The following is a 12,691-nucleotide window of genomic DNA, read 5'->3' as shown; positions in this document are numbered from 1 at the left end:
AAAACACCAGGATCTCATGCATCTTGTGTGGACCCAGGTTGGAAAACCCCAGAAGTCATCTGTATTTTGATTTACTCTACTTGAGACACTTTACCTCCAAAATACTGATTGACTGACAAATATTCAATGTGGTCTGTACCCCTCTCACAGAGCAAGGGAGAGCCAGCCTGGTATAATATTTTGGTCAGTGGAGGACTTAGTGGATCACTGGAGACTGACTGAGAGAAACAGAGCCTCAGGCATAGACTGGTTACTGTCTGGGCAGTCCCTCACACCTCTGTCCCTACCCACCATATTTCCCAATTCTGATACCCTCTCCACTCCTTGATGGCAGCCTGTCCTTCCTTTCTTTCCAGTGCTGTCCGTCACTTAACATTTCCTCAGTGTCTGGGTTTGTACTGTATTAATTTGTACCATGTGTGTGTTTATATGTGTGTTTTTTTTGTTGTTGTTGTTTTTTTGAGAGAGTCTTGCTCTGTAGCCCAGGCTGGAGTGCAATAGAGCAATCTCAGCTCACTGCAACCTCCATCCCCCGGGTTCAAGTGATTCTCCTGCCTCAGCCTCCCAAGTAGTTTGGACTACATGTGCGCGCCACCACACCCAGCTAATTTTTTGTATTTGTAGTACAGATGGGGTTTTGCTTTGTTGGCCAGGCTGGTCTCAAACTCCTGACCTCAGACAATCCATCTGCCTCAGCCTCCAGAAGTGCTGGAATTACAGTCGTGAGCCACCATGCCCGGCCTATATGCGTTCTATGTTCTGGTGTATTGAGAGGAGGGTTAGGGTTCACCCCACTTGCAGCTCTTCGGAAGAAGGGTCATTTATGTCCCACAGCTGGGAGTTCTCTAAGGTGAGAGACCCTCCAACTAGGAGTTCTCTGGGGCCAGAAACTGGGTCAGCCTCCCTTAGACTGGGAGCTTTCCGAGGGCAGGGGCCACGTTCATCTCCTTTTGATTGGAAATTCTCTGAATACAGAGGCTGACCTTGGTCCTCAAGACCTGGTCCCACCATCCTCTGGCCCAGGGTTAATGTCTAATCTTCTCTCCTACAGGCCCCTTCAAGCCCTGTGAGTACCTCTTTGAAAGCTGGGGCATCCGCCTGGCCGTGTGGGCCATCGTGTTGCTCTCCGTGCTCTGCAATGGACTGGTGCTGCTGACCGTGTTCGCTGGCGGGCCTGTCCCCCTGCCCCCTGTAAAGTTTGTGGTAGGTGCGATTGCAGGCGCCAACACCTTGACTGGCATTTCCTGTGGCCTTCTAGCCTCAGTCGATGCCCTGACCTTTGGCCAGTTCTCTGAGTATGGAGCCCGCTGGGAGATGGGGCTGGGCTGCCGGGCCACTGGCTTCCTGGCAGTACTTGGGTCGGAAGCGTCGGTGCTGCTGCTCACTCTGGCCGCAGTGCAGTGCAGCGTCTCTGTCTCCTGCGTCCGGGCCTATGGGAAGACCCCCTCCCTGGGCAGCGTTCGAGCAGGGGTCCTGGGCTGCCTGGCGCTGGCAGGGCTGGCCGCCGCGCTGCCCCTGGCCTCAGTGGGAGAATACGGGGCCTCCCCACTCTGCCTGCCCTACGCGCCCCCTGAGGGCCAGCCAGCAGCCCTGGGCTTTGCCGTGGCCCTAGTGATGATGAACTCCTTCTGTTTCCTGGTCGTGGCCGGTGCCTACATCAAACTCTACTGTGACCTGCCGCGGGGCGACTTTGAGGCCGTGTGGGACTGCGCCATGGTGAGGCACGTGGCCTGGCTCATCTTCGCAGACGGGCTCCTCTACTGTCCCGTGGCCTTCCTCAGCTTCGCCTCCATGCTGGGCCTCTTCCCTGTCACGCCCGAGGCCGTCAAGTCTGTCCTGCTGGTGGTGCTACCCCTGCCTGCCTGCCTCAACCCGCTGCTCTACCTGCTCTTCAACCCCCACTTCCGGGATGACCTTCGGCGGCTTCTGCCCCGCGCAGGGGCCTCAGGGTCCCTAGACTATGCTGCGGCTGGGGAGCTGGAGAAGAGCTCCTGCGATTCTACTCAGGCCCTGGTGGCCTTCTCTGATGTGGATCTCATTCTGGAAGCTTCTGAAGCTGGCCAGCCCCCTGGGCTGGAGACCTATGGCTTCCCCTCAGTGACCCTCATCTCCTGTCAGCAGCCAGGGGCCCCCAGGCTGGAGGGCAGCCATTGTGTAGAGCCAGAGGGGAACCACTTTGGGAACCCCCAGCCCTCCATGGATGGAGAACTGCTGCTGAGGGCAGAGGGATCTACGCCAGCAGGTGGAGGCTCGTCAGCGGGTGGCAGCTTTCGGCCTTCTGGCTTGGCCTTTGCTTCACACGTGTAAATATCCCTCCCCATTCTTCTCTTCCCCTCTCTTCCCTTTCCTCTCTCCCCCTCGGTGAATGATGGCTGCTTCTAAAACAAATACAACCAAAACTCAGCAGTGTGATCCATAGCAGGATGGCCCAGTCCCTGGCTCCCCTGATCACCTCTCTCCTGTGACCATCACCGAGTGCCTCTTGGCCTGGCTTTCCCTTGGCCTTCCTCAGCTTCACCTTCATGCTGGGCGTCTTCCTTGTCATGTCTGAAGCTGTGGACCAGAGACCTGGACATTTGTCTGCTTAAAGGAAATGAGGGAAGTGAAGACAGTGAAGGGGTGGAGGGTTGATCAGGGCACAGTGGACAGGGAGACCTCACAGAGAAAGGCCTGGAAGGTGATTTCCCATGTGACTCATGGATAGGATACAAAATGTGTTCCGTGTACCATTAATCTTGACATATGCCATGCATAAAGACTTCCTATTAAAATAAGCTTTGGAAGAGATTACACATGATGTCTTTTTCTTAGAGATTCACAGTGCATGTTAGTGTAATAAAGAGATAAGTCCTACAGTAGTAAAATCTATTGAACTTTGTTTAACCCAGTTCCCTGAATTATTTGGTAACAGGTTTTTGTCTGCTTATTTGGTTTTCCTGGAATATCTATTAACATGACAGAACTTAGCACTGTTCTCTCCCAGGGAGCTCATCTCTGTACCACCTAGTGCTACCGAGTGACATCACAAAATGCCATCACTTCCTGAAAGCCCTGATCCTAGAATGAACTGCCAGAGGTAACTGATGATTCCATCCACCAGTAGAGACACTCAGCACTTTACCTCCCACCTCTCATATCCCATGCTGGGAAGGATGAGGAGAAGCCTGCCATTGTGGTTCCAGACTCAGACCCCTGAGTTGGGGCAGGGAGAAAGGGATCCCTGTGTGTTCTCTCACTACCCTGCCATCAACCCCAGCAAGCCCAAGCACCAGTGAAAGTTTGTCTGCTGCAAGAGGGATAGTAGGGTTCCTGGATCCTGGCAGGGCTGTCTGGGTTCCCTCTGGTCTTTGTTGCCTTCTTATGCTTCTCCACCAGATGCCCCTGCCACCCCGTGACAAGCCAGATCCTGCCTACTCTTTGGGACAAGGAGGCCTTTGCCAGAAAACAGGAGAGATTTGAATTGTAGATATTGAATTTTAGGAAATTGTAGTTATCTGGGACCCTGGGTGTCTCAGATAGGCCACTGACCTTTCTGCCTCTCCCCTCATGACCTTTCTACCTGTGGTTTACCAAGTGTCTGAGCATTTCCAGAATGCCCCCCTCACCCAGCCCCAAACACACACACATTCAATCTGAGAGTGCAGCGGTAAGAGCTGGGGCATCCTTCCAGACATTAAAGGTAATTCTTGGAGACATAAAAAGAGAATCCAAGACTCAGCAAAGTGCAAGACTTGCTCTAGGGTACCCTAACATCAGTCACATCTAGAGGACAGGAGTCTAGAATTCTGAGACCAGATGGAAAACAATCTTCTTCCTGAATTCTGGCAGGTCGTCAGCCAGGCCCTATCCCCAGGGGCTCCACTATTAAAACAACAAACCTGAAGAAAGCCCTTCTTCTAATTTTGTAGTTCAAGTTTCTGCAGCTTAGCTTCTCTGCTATCTCCCTGCTGTCCCCAATGCCTAGTGGAAATTCTGACACAGGACAAAAAGGCTACCTAGGCTGAGGTAGGTAGGGTAGCTCCATGGGTGAAACTTGCTACATTTCTAAATCTTATCTGACTAGTTGCCTGATCTCTTATAGGCTCTGAAGCAGAATGTGCTGACCTTGTAATCCCAGAAGAATCTTAGGGTCCTACCATGAGGCCAGCCTCAGTGTAGGTACTCGCTAATGATGGCAGGTGTATTTATCAGTTGTTTATTTGAGAACCCTGCTCTCCCAGTTTCCCCAGGGCTGATCAAGAGCCCTTAAAGGAAGGAGTTTGCTCTACTTTGGATACTGAGAATTGGTGACTCTTATCAGGGAAAGGAGTTCCTTGCTTCAGGGATGACAAAACTTGTGCAATTTTTGGGAGCCTTGACTTGTAAAAAGTCACCCCAGATCCCTTCTCACTTCTTGCCCACACCATGTGATCATTGTTCTCCTTGGAGTTAGGGAGTCTGTGTTGAGGTGGAGCACAGTGGCCGTGTGTTAGAGGTTTAGGAGTTACAGGAACTGCTCCCTACAGGTGGCCTCTTCTATGAAAAGGGGACCAGTGATTTTTAGCGGCAAGCTCAAGGGTAGCACCACTGTCACCTTATCATCTGCTTCTAAAGAGCCAGACATTTGCTGGCCAGAGGAGCATCTGCTGAACCTTCTCATTAGAGGAGAGGTGTGGAGGAAGGGACTGGAGGTGTTTGCCATGAACTATTTTCATTATTCAGAAAGTCTGGTCGATGTACACTTACCCGAAATAAAGCTGAGCAGTACAGTTTCTTGGTTTTTTGATTTTGACTGAATTTCTAGCAAGTCAGTATGTTATTCCTTTGGTTATCTTCATTATGATCCACAGAAGATTATGTATGTCTTTGATCACAAAATCAAAAAACAAATTATTCAATGCATGTTAATGCATTTTGTTGGGTTGACAAAATCTTCCAAAACGGTATCCATGGGGAAGAATCTGTCCAAGAGGGCTGTAGTGGTGGCAGCGCTGAGAACTGCTGACTGGCTGTGTGTTGCCCTGTGCTCTGTGTGCTGTGCATTGGCAACTGGTGCCAACCACAATCTCATCTCAGACCGATTTGTGGAAGAGAACCTCTTATGGCAGAAATGGTTTTTATAAGCAACTTTGAACATACCAATGGTAAAATCCAAAAAACGCAGAGCTGAGATTTGAAGACGATGGATGAACAGAGCCCCTAGCTGGGCTTTCTCCTTGCTTTCCTCTCTCCTCCTCTAGCCTCCGATATCTTTCTAGTTTCCCTTTCCAGGAAGAATAAAAGGTCTAAAGAGTAGGGGAAAGGAAAAAGGAAGAGCTGACAATAAATAGGCCTGAGTGACAATGATGGGAAGTGCTAGAACGTTTTTTTTGTTTGTTCTTCTATGTTTTCTTTAAATCTTTTTAACCTTTTTTAAACATTTTTATTTATTTATTTTTATTTCTTCTTATTTCATAAACCAACATCAGAACTACAGTAGCTAGAACCCTTGATCCTGTCTGGTACCATCTAACTACCTCTGCTCTGCTTCATAGCAAGCTCTCCCACCCCCCACCCACCACCCACCACCCACTACCCCCCACCCACCACCCCCCACCCCCCACCCACCCCCACTCCCACATCACTTCTGGGTTTCAGTTCCATGCCCTCTCCAGTTGCTTGAAGTATAAGGATTGTCAAGATGTAAATATTTGGATTCTTCTGTATAATAAAGCACAAGTGAAGTACGATGTGTGTCCCTCAACTCCTTTCTGCTGCCTCTGATGGGGCCATGGAAGTGGCCAGAGGTATTTGAGAGAGGAGTGATCAGTGGCAAGGCTCTTCCTTAACCTGTCTTCTGAGTTCTGGGGTACCTAGGGCACAGCCAAGGAGGCTCAGGGTTGAAGTTTGGAGGCATCAGAATCCATTCCACTCACCTATATCAAAGTGCCCTTTGCGTGCTTGCCACTGGATTAGACATAGAAAAATCTAAAGAAAGCAGTGGGCTGGGTGCGGTGGCTCACGCCTGTAATCCCAGCACTTTGGGAGGCCGAGGCGGGTGGATCACGAGGTCAGAAGATCGAGACCATCCTGGCTAACACGGTGAAACCCCGTCTCTACTAAAAATATTTAAAAAAATTAGCCAGGCATCGTGGCAGGAACCTGTAGTCCTGGCTACTCGGGAGGCTGAGGAAGGAGAATGGCATGAGCCTGGGAGGCAGAGCTTGCAGTGAGCCGAGATCGCGCCACTGCACCCCAGCCTGGGCGACAGAGCGAGACTCCATCTCAAAAAAAAAAATTTTTTTAAATAAAAATAAAAATAAAGCAGTGAGCAGGTTGGGCCTTCATTATTCAGACCCTGAACACCTTCTCAGACCCAACCCTAATGCTGGGGTTTCCTGATAATGTGAACCCCAAAGAATCAGCTTGCTTTCCTGGCCTTGAGTGTACTCTCTCACGCACTCTCTGCCTTGGGAATCCTTACCCCCCTGTCCCTGGCCCAGCCTTGCTTCAGAGTGGGATGATGCCCTCAAGACAACCAGGTGGCCCCTTCTCAGGGGAGGGAAGATTGAATTCAACAAAATTTGCAATCATGGGGCCAAGGTGCTAGCCCCAGAATGGTATTAGGGCTTTACTGATCTAATGCCTGACTCCCTTCTGAGTGGAAAACTGGTGCCTTCATGAGTACCTGTCCTCCACTCTTGAAAACAGAGTATTTCAAACCCTCCATCTTTCTGGCTCAACTACAGGGAAGACCATTTCTTCAGCTGTTCTTCTTAGACTGGATTAAGAGACAGAAACTCAGGTGTTAACTCAAGTAAGTACGTGTTTCTTGAGAGGATCCATGTGAAGCAATAAGAGAAGCAGAATCTCAGCAAATAAATCCAAGGCCAAAAAGAACAGTAAGACTGGGCCTTGTAGTACCTGAAACTACAGGCCATTCTGAATTTAGTCTGTGATTATTCTCTGTGGTGCCCACAATTAGCCGGTTCAGCTGCTCTCTGGAGGCCTGTTTTTATATCTAGCTGCTTCTCAACCACAATCAGCTGCCGCCACCCACCCCTTTTGTTTAAAAAGCTTTTCATAAATTTAATCTTTGAATAAGTAATACATTCACGTGGTTCAAATAACACATTCTTAACAGTTTCCCTCCCATCTCCGTCCCTACTGGCTCTCTTCCCAAGCCCTCATTGGTTACCACTGTTATTAGTTTCTTATATATCCTTCCAGAGTTTTGAAAATATATATACTAGCAAGATGCATATATATGCTTATTTTTCTTTTTTACCCAAAGTAGCACACCACAGTTCTACTTCTGCTTTTTTAACCTGTAATATAGCTCAAAGATGTTTCCACATCAGTAAAGAAAGCATTCTAACATTTTTGAAGCAGGTTATAGCCCATTATGTAGATGTATCATGATTTCATCTTATTCCCCTTCTGATGGACATTTGGGTTGCTTACTCTTTTGCTCTTATAAACAATACTTTAACAAGTAACCTTGCATGAATGCAATTTAGCACCTGTGTAAGTAAATATATCTGTAAGATAAATTCCTAGAAGTAGAAATGCTGGGTCAAAAGAATAATTTTTCAGAGGATACATGCGAAGCAATAAGGGAGGCAGAGTAATTCTTTTGGCCTAGCAATGGGGTAAAGAAAAGGTATGATTATTTATCGCATAAATGAATTGTTTCCTTTGACTCATAGCCTGTGTTTATGGGTAACTTCTGCTTCTGTGTACCTCACTATGATCCCTGTCCTTCCTCAAGGTCTCTGGATGCATCCTTTCAGCTTTCAGTTCCTGGGCTAATTTCCTTGTTGTTTTCCTTTTTAAATTTCCAAGGGTAATGTCCTGAAAGATTGAGAGAGAACCGAACTAGCCAAACTTCCTTTTCTACGATAGGCCAAATCATAGGTTAATGGCCAACAGGTGGGTTGATCACTCTTAGGCCAGGAATGTGTCCTGGTTCACTAAATTGTACTGTGTGAATGGGTATGTTTGTGTGGGGTCATATTGGACAAAATATAACTGCTCAGGGCTTCCCTTGTGCAAGGGCTGTGGGCAGGGCTACTTTTCTCAGAATGGGCAGTAGGCACAGCAGGAAAGTTCCATGAGAGCAGAGATCATGCTGGTCTCATTCACTGTTGTAACTTCAATCCTTTTCATGAGGTCTAGCACAAAAAAAAAAAAAAAAGGTGCTCAATTAATTTCTTTTGAAAAAAGTATTAAGAAATTAATAGGCTGGGCATGGCGGCTCATGCGTGTAATCCCAGCAGTTTGGACGGCCAAGGTGGGCAGATTGCTTGAGCTTGGGAATTCAAGACCAGCCAGGGCAACATGGCGAAACCCCATTTCTTAAAAAAAAAAAAAATACAAAAATTAGCTGGGCATCGTGGCATGCACCTGTAGTCTCAGCTACTGAGGAGGCTGAAGTGGGAGGCCTGGGAGGTTGCAGTAAGCAGAGATCATGCCACTGCACTCCAGCCTGGGCAAGAGCCAGACCCTGTCTCAAAAAAAAAAAAAAAAAAAGAAAAGAAATTAATATATCCAAGTACATCCATTAGGATTCTGTTTTCCAACCTAAAGGGGCCATCTGGCCAGGAGATGTAAATAACGATGTAAATAACGCAGAATGGGCCGGTATTTATTTATTTATTTATTTATTTTATTATTATTTTTTTGAGACGGAGTCTCGCTGTCTCCCAGGCTGGAGTGCAGTGGCACGATCTCGGCTCACTGAAAGCTCCACCCCCCGGGTTCACGCCTTTCTCCTGCCTCGGCCTCACGAGTAGCTGGGACTACAGGCACCCACCACCACGCCCAGCTAATTTTTTTTTGTATTTTTAGCAGAGACGGGGTTTCACCGTGTTTGCCAGGATAGTCTCGATCTCTTGACCTCGTGATCCGAGAACGGGCAGATATTTATATGGTGAGATTTGAAGGCTACCAAGTTCCTGGACCCTCTACTTTATAACAGCTTCTTCCCTGGCTACCACAGAGGTTGAAATTCCACCATCATAGTTACTTATTCCTTCAGGTTAGGAATAGCCCGTAGCCCTTTGCCCAGGGCATCTGTTCCTTTAGAAGAAAGGAAATGGCCACTTCCTTTCTTCTGGTAACATCAATTTGACCTTCTTCAGGCAACTACCTCCACTGCTCTCTACTGCGTACCTTTCAGGTGGGGTTGACTCCAGGCCAGGTTCCAGAGGTGGGAATATAACCCAGACCCTATCAGCTTATTCTAATCCCTGGCCATAGTGATTGGTCCAAGGATGAGCTTACATCTCAAATCCTTCTAATGAGACCCGACTTGGGAACTTTGCTGGAGCTGATAGGAAAGAAGTACTCTTTCACTGGAGTTGCTGGACTGGTGTCTGTCTTGCCACTTGGAGTGAAATGAATCCTGATGGCATTATTTGAGCATCTGTACCTAGCCATGCCTGAAAGCACATTTGGGCTTCTCAGGTTGTGAACCAATACCTTTTGTTTGCTCAAGTGAGATTGTTAGATTTCTGTCACCCTCATGGAAAAGAAGCCAGATAGGTTTCTCCCTCTGCGTTGCTCTCTACCTACGGCCCAGGAGTAAACCCATTGACCTCTTTTCAACTATAGCATGGAAGAGGGCAGTTACTGAATGAAATTAAAAAAAAAAAAAGTAAGACAAGGTCTTGCTTTGTTGCCCAAGATGGAGTGCAGTGGCACAATCATGGCTCCCTGCAGCCTTGACCTCCCGGGCTCAAGCAATCCTCCCACCTCAGCCTCTTGAGTAGCTGGGACTACAGGCATACACCATGAAACTCAGCTAATTTTTTAATTTTTAGTAGAGATGGGGGTCTCACGATGTTACCCAGGCTGCTCTCGAACTCCTGAACGCAAGCAATCCTTCTGTTTCGGCCTCCCGGAGTCCTGGGATTACAGACAAGAGCCACCATGCATGGCCTAATAGGAATTTCAATGAGCAAAAGTATGTGATAAGACAGAAGTACTGTGAGGATGAGTTAACAGTAGAGACTGTGGGCCTGGGTGGAAGATCCTTAGCAGGTTAGCAGGGAACCTACGGCAAGAGAATGCTGAAGAAGTAAAGATAATAAAAAGGGAAGATGAGAAAGCAACAGACCAACCTAATTTACTTCATCACTAAACCAGAGATCCACAGGCTCTGCCCTGAGCCCCTGGATTACACAGGAAGTTTCAGAATTGCAGAGCTGTCAAGTGTCAGCTTTGGGAAAAATCTCAGAGAGCATTCAAGCCATGCCTGCATTTTATAGAGGAGGAAATGGAAGGGGAGAAACTTGCCCATTATCCCATAGCTACTCTGTGGAGGCAGACGTAAAATTATTAGAACAGGGCCAGGAGTGGTGGCTCACGCCTGTAATCCCAGCACTTTGGGAGGCCAAGGTGGGCGGATCACCTGAGTTCAGGAGTTCGAGACCAGCCTGTCCAACATGATGAAACCCCATCTCTACTAAAAATACAAAAATTAGCTGGGTGTGGTGGCAGGTGCCTGTAATCCCAGCTACTTGGGAGGCTGAGGCGGGAGAATTGGTTGAACCTGGGAGGCGGAGGTTGCAGTGAGCTGAGATCGCATCATTGCACTCCAGCGTGGGTGACGAGAGTGAAACGCCGTCTCAAAAAAAAAAAAATAGAACAGAATCCATACAGCTGACAAATATGATTCTGGAGTCATACATCCCTGGATTTGAATCCCAGACTTAGCATTAACAGCCAGTTGTCCTTAGGTTAACCTCTCTGAATCTCAGTTTCAAAGTAAAATGGGGATAATCATAGTATCTAAACTCTGAAGGTTATTGAAAAAATTTAAAAAGATTTTTCATGAGGCCAGGCGCGGTGGGTCACGTCTGTAATCCCAACACTTTGGGAGACTGAGGCGAGCGGATCACCTGAGGTCAGGAGTTTGAGACCAGCCTGGCCAACATAGTGAAACCCCATCTCTACTAAAAATACAAAAATTAGCTGGGTATGGTGACATGAACCTGTAATCCCAGCTACTTGGGAGGCTGAGACAGGATAATTGCTTGAACCCGGGAGGCAGAGGTTGCGGTGAGCCAAGATCACGCCACTACACTCTAGCCTGGGTGACAGAGCAAGACTCCGTCTCGGAAAAAAAAGATTTTTTTTTCATGTGAAGGGTTTAACTTAGCTCATGGCAATAACTCCCAGGCCTAGAGACAATGTAGAGACTAAGAACTCACCCCCTAGAAAAGTTGCCTCTGATGGAAGGTTTGAGGGGAGGAACTGTCACAGCAGACCCTTTTTTTGAAGCACAGACTTTCAGGGTCCTGGTTAAAGGAGGGAGACAGTGGAAGGAAGGGGACACACTCTATTGGGATGTGGGATCAGGGGGAAAGGTGAGCAAGGAAAACAAGCACATGAAAGGGAAAAACCCTGTATTGGGGTGGGAGGGCAGGTAGAATGAGCGCGATATTCTGGATAAACTGTCATCGCTGATACAAACTAAGAGATGGTGAGAGGGATGGATGCTCTCTGGGGGCCATGGCAGGAGACAGGGGCGACTTGCCAAGAAGCAAGGAGAAAGTGGAATGTGTTGTTTCTGTGTGTAGCATGTCTGTGTCCATCACCCAAACCTCTCCTGGGCTTCGCTGGCAGCCCAGTGTGGTCCAGGATTGTAAGATATCTTGCAGCCAGCCATCCCGGGGAGCAGGTTCTGAAATCATAGCCCCACACCCCTTCCTTGTCCTTCCCTCCCTTGGGTTGCCCCAACCTAAACAAGACAACCTGGGCAGGGGGGCCACACGCTGATGGAAAAATACACACTTGGCTGGAAAAGGAGCTTTATTTGTATGTGTTGAATTCCCGCAGCAGCCGAAGGATAAATAGCTAGTTCCAGCCTCAGCTGAGTCTGCCCACAAGGTGGGTGGTAAAATCTGTTCTTATTTAGATAGCTTTTGGGGAGAGGTGGAGAGGGGGGTTGGGGGCAGCAGGAGAGGGGAACTTGGAATCTGCAATGTTTATATGATCAGTCATGGATGTCATCTCTTTAATTAGGGGTTTGGAGTTGAGAAACAGCTCAGCTTGCTTATCCTAGGAACAGAGCAGATTGGCAAGTTGGCAGTGGGCAGGGCAGCTCCTTAAGACCCACCTGTGGTTGGATCGCTGTCTCCATCCCCCCAGTGCCCTTGCTAAGCACTCAATAAATGTCAGCACTGTGCCAGGCCCTGTACTGGATACTTTACATGCATCATCTCATTCAATCCTCACAACAACCTCATGAGTCTTAAGCATCATCATCATCCCTTTTACAGAGGCAAAACCTGAAAAAATAGGACTGAGTAGAAAGCTAAGGTCACACAACTTGTAAGCAGCACTGCCAGAGCTGAAACCGGGTCTCCTTGACCTAAGTCCATGCTTTTAGCCTTTTCCCATCCTTCCCTGAGCTGGGAGTAGGGAGCTGGGCTTTTAAATCCTCAGGCATGTCACTTCTGTTCTCTAGCCCAGTCCTCAGTACTTCAGGCAGAGAAATGGTTGGATGACTTCTAATAGCTTTTGGCTCTGGTGTTTCTTGTGATTAGAGAGAAAAGTTCCTTGTAGCCACTATATCCCCAGTGCTTAGAGTGAGACAATATACACATTAAAAAATGAACACATTTCCAGATAGGTACAAGTGCTATAAAGAAAATTAATTAGGGTAATAGGCTATGGACCAGAGAGTACCTGAGGATCTAGGGCTCCTTTAGATGGGATAGAAAAG

General features: G+C 47.9%; 1 protein-coding gene across 3 annotated transcripts in view; it reads left to right on the top strand.

The window, feature by feature from the left end:
• The window catches only part of LGR6 (leucine rich repeat containing G protein-coupled receptor 6), a 129,018-nt gene extending 126,154 nt beyond the window's left edge, over positions 1–2,864 (top strand). For all 3 annotated transcript variants that reach the window (XM_054462093.2, XM_054462121.2, XM_054462130.2), the window contains one exon: positions 1,052–2,864. In XM_054462093.2, coding sequence (XP_054318068.1) covers positions 1,052–2,307 — 1,256 coding nt within the window. In that variant the 3' untranslated portion in view covers positions 2,308–2,864. The remainder of the gene's footprint in view (positions 1–1,051) is intronic.
• The last annotated feature ends 9,827 nt before the right edge of the window (positions 2,865–12,691 follow it).

The sequence above is a fragment of the Pongo pygmaeus genome, chromosome 1, assembly GCF_028885625.2.
Source record: "Pongo pygmaeus isolate AG05252 chromosome 1, NHGRI_mPonPyg2-v2.0_pri, whole genome shotgun sequence".
Taxonomy (NCBI): Eukaryota; Metazoa; Chordata; class Mammalia; order Primates; family Hominidae; genus Pongo; species Pongo pygmaeus.
The sequence above is the reverse complement of the archived record's forward strand: the minus strand, read 5'-3'. Positions and strand labels throughout refer to the sequence as shown.